Source organism: Opisthorchis viverrini (genome assembly GCF_000715545.1).
Source record: "Opisthorchis viverrini unplaced genomic scaffold opera_v5_51, whole genome shotgun sequence".
NCBI classification, from domain to species: domain Eukaryota; kingdom Metazoa; phylum Platyhelminthes; class Trematoda; order Opisthorchiida; family Opisthorchiidae; genus Opisthorchis; species Opisthorchis viverrini.
The window spans coordinates 1115080-1118475 of record NW_008751707.1 but is presented as its reverse complement, the minus strand read 5'-3'; the positions used below and the strand labels follow the sequence as shown (position 1 = coordinate 1118475).

Here is a 3396-nt window from a genome sequence, read left to right as displayed (position 1 = left end):
ATTTTACTGCGATTACGAACACAGGACCAACACAGAAAATCATTATGCACGACAAAGCAATGCTACATATTTTTTCAGACAGTTCAGGAAAATCATTGACAAAAAACACCAAAAAAAAATCCGATGTCCTTATTGACTTGTAATTTGGCTTGGTTCGCCTGCTAACGTAGCACCAGATTAGGCACCCCACAAATAAGTGCACTCAAAAAAGCGGCGCTTCCCGATGGTTGTCTCTAATTTAGAGGTTGAATAGCCCCCGATTGAAAACAAATGCGAAGCTCAGTAGCTTAACAAAATCTGAGCAGCTACAATCCACGAGCCTAATACATGGCAGCCGACAGAGTCCTACATTCGCCCTAGTGGTCATCCAAACATTTCAATTCACGCTTGATTAAAAAAAAACATCCCCGGCCATAACTCACTGTTGACGTCTGAAAAACGTTTTAATTCCGACTACAGAAAGACCACATATATGTTGAATGTCTTCGAAAGCGCGAAACGTACAGTGCATCTCATGGCATGTGTTGGTTAGTAGATGACAGGGGTCCAAGATAGGGGATCAGGCAGACGCACACTGGACTCGGGGGTTTCCACCCTCTGTTGCGTCATCATCATCATACGCCTCAGCTCGACGACCATGGTGCTGCTGAGTATCACGCTCAGGATCAAACGGGTGGAGAACAACCTCCTCCGCATCCTGAGGAATATCATCAATGTGTACGGGTGGTGGGAGAAGCTCCCTCAGTTGGTTGAGTTTATTCGTGGGAAGGAAGTTATTCGGTGGGAAGATGACTTGGAACCGGACGATGAGACGACCTTTTTCGAACGGAGATTTGTATCGCGGCATTCCCTCACCCTCGATCGCACGATAATCACTGCTAGTAAAAACCTCACCTAGAGAGAATAAATTTGGAGTAATAGGACCTACCGGGTTTCGATGTGAGGACAAGTGTCCGGTTATCAAGTGTGTCTATCGTGCGGGTAAAACCACAAAGCGCCTCATTTAGAGTAAGAGGCATTGTGTAAATGAGATCAGTTCGACGACGAACAAAACGATCGTGGGCTTGCTCATCGATCACGATTATAACGTCCCCAGGCTCTAGCCCAGGTTCCCTGTCACCTTCTCCAGCGAACTTGATAGATTCTCCATCAGCCATTCCCTTGTCAATGGGAACCTCGATGACCTTCTTTTCCCTCACCACTTTCTTCCCCTCGCACGTCTTGCAACAATCCTTTGGATCAATTATTTCTCGCTCCCCTCTGCAAACCGAACAAGTGCTTTGAATTTGCTGAACATAACCTATCCCCAATTGCCGGATATGTGTTTGGACGCCAGTTCCACGACAGGTTCTGCACTGCTGAACAGCACCGGATTTGCCTCCTCGACCTACAAGGTATTAAACCCATACTAAAAGTTAACTAACCGTCGCATTTGCTGCATATGCTGTTCCGCGTAATGGAGAGTTTTCTGACGCAACCATTGTAGAGTTCTTCTAATTTAACTGAGAGCTGATAAACAGCGTCCTTTCCACGGCGCGGACCCCTTGAACGACCGCCGCCACCGAAAAACATTTCGAATATGTCCATTGGGTTGTGAAACCCGCTTCCTTCAGCCCCTCCTTCCTTGATTGCTTGCTCCCCACCCTCATCATAGATCCGACGCTTCTTCGGGTCACTGATAACCTCAAATGCTTGAGAAATCTCCTTGAACTAAACCGCAATTAGAGAATTAAGCGATTCACCTTTTCACCATTGTCCTTGCTCTTATCTGGATGATGCTGGAGCGCAAGCTTCCTATACGCCTTCTTTATTTCTTCTGGAGTGGCGTTAGGATGCACCCCCAAGACGTCATAATACTTAGTTTCGCGCACCATCTCTTCGGTCTACTGAAGTCAACGGCGCCAGAAGTTTCTCGAGGTCGTTAGTGCAGTAAAAGTAGTAACAGATAGGCTAAAACTCCTGTCTGATATGTTTGCTCCGCTCGAGAGTTCCTGTGGATTTTGATCAAGATTTGCATTTCAGTAGAAGGAGCGATACGCACTACTTCGTTTGATCGGCCACAGTATGGTTCGCGGCAAAGTTTATCTGATCACTGTAAAATTTGAGTTCAAAGTAGATGAAAAATCAAGACGCGTGATAGCGAGAGAAGGAGATTAGGAGAGGCTACGTACCATTGTGCCCAAGGTCTGATTCGGTGGCTTTGAAATTCGCTACGCCATGTGTGAGTTGGTGTTGGAGTAACCTCCCCTTATTTAACTCGGTTGTCTCTGGACTTCCTTCTCTTATTTTTCATCCATAAATTCTGTTATCCTTCTGTTTATAATCCACCGCCTGTGTACATGACGCCACAGCTTTTTACCTGGGTACTGCTCACGCTGGGATAAAGGCATTTATTTTGTGTTGGTTAACGGGGTGCCGTCACTGGTCACAGTGTTCTGTCTGGGGATTCTATTTGAAATTTGTTTGCATACTCGGACCTTCATGAAATTTCGTATGGATCTTTGGGATCTGCATTACTATCATTGCCATAATGACTCGTCAGCTCGTAGGGCAGAGAGCATGTTATGCTACGATCTCTTCCTGTGATAGCCGCGATGTTTGTCTCGATGGTGATATGGAGGACTTCTACACTGGGTAAAAATGGCCATTGTGTGCTGTTGTTATTCATCCTGCCCAGTCGCATTTGTTTTGACTGCCAGATGTGATTAACTCTAGGTGCTGCATGCTCACCCAACATTTTCGGTAAAATTAACTTCTTTCACGATATTGAAAGATCTGTGAGGGAAAATGCATACAATGTCAACTTCAAAGAACAGTGCTGTTTTTAAGGCAGTAAAATTTATGTGATACTATGCAATTCTCGCACATTCCGGAGTCCGGTCGATTAATTTACTCCCAAACCAGTCCTCCACATTCATGCGGAGTTAATTCCAGGGTACGTTTTGGAGAAACTCAAGCACGTTAAGCACAATTTGAAGAAACATTCAAGCAAACTCCATCACAATCTGCAGTACGGCTCCCAGGGCTCTCCATTACGGAGCTGTGCGTGTTCTGCTTGTTCATTTGGTAATGAGTACCGAAGTTAACATTTCAAACTGTTTCCATGCATCCTAGGATAATCTCACTTAATCCGTCACATTGAGTTCAATCAACCTGGTAGACCTGTCTATGTTATTTTTTTGCAATAGTGGTACAACAGAAAGGCTTACTTTTTCGTTTCATATTTCTGGAAGCAAACTTGGTTCATCGTGCAAGAATCTGCATGAGCAATAATTCGGGTAAGCATGGAGCTAACGAAGAGTTGACGAAGATGTCCCTTATGCTGCAAAGGACCGCTGACATATTTGACGAAACTTTATCAGGAGACCTATCGTACTGTCATACCTGGTGCTCTTT

General features: G+C 45.0%; 1 protein-coding gene across 1 annotated transcript; it reads right to left on the bottom strand.

Annotated features, from left to right (window-relative positions):
• Positions 1 to 559: 559 nt before the first annotated feature.
• On the bottom strand, positions 560 to 1874 carry T265_03526 (hypothetical protein; the record flags this gene model as incomplete). Its single annotated transcript, XM_009168038.1, has 4 exons — positions 560 to 894; positions 929 to 1387; positions 1425 to 1710; positions 1743 to 1874. The coding sequence occupies 4 exons, from the start codon at positions 1872 to 1874 to the stop codon at positions 560 to 562; spliced, it is 1212 nt and encodes a 403-aa protein (XP_009166302.1).
• Between the last annotated feature and the right edge of the window lie 1522 nt (positions 1875 to 3396).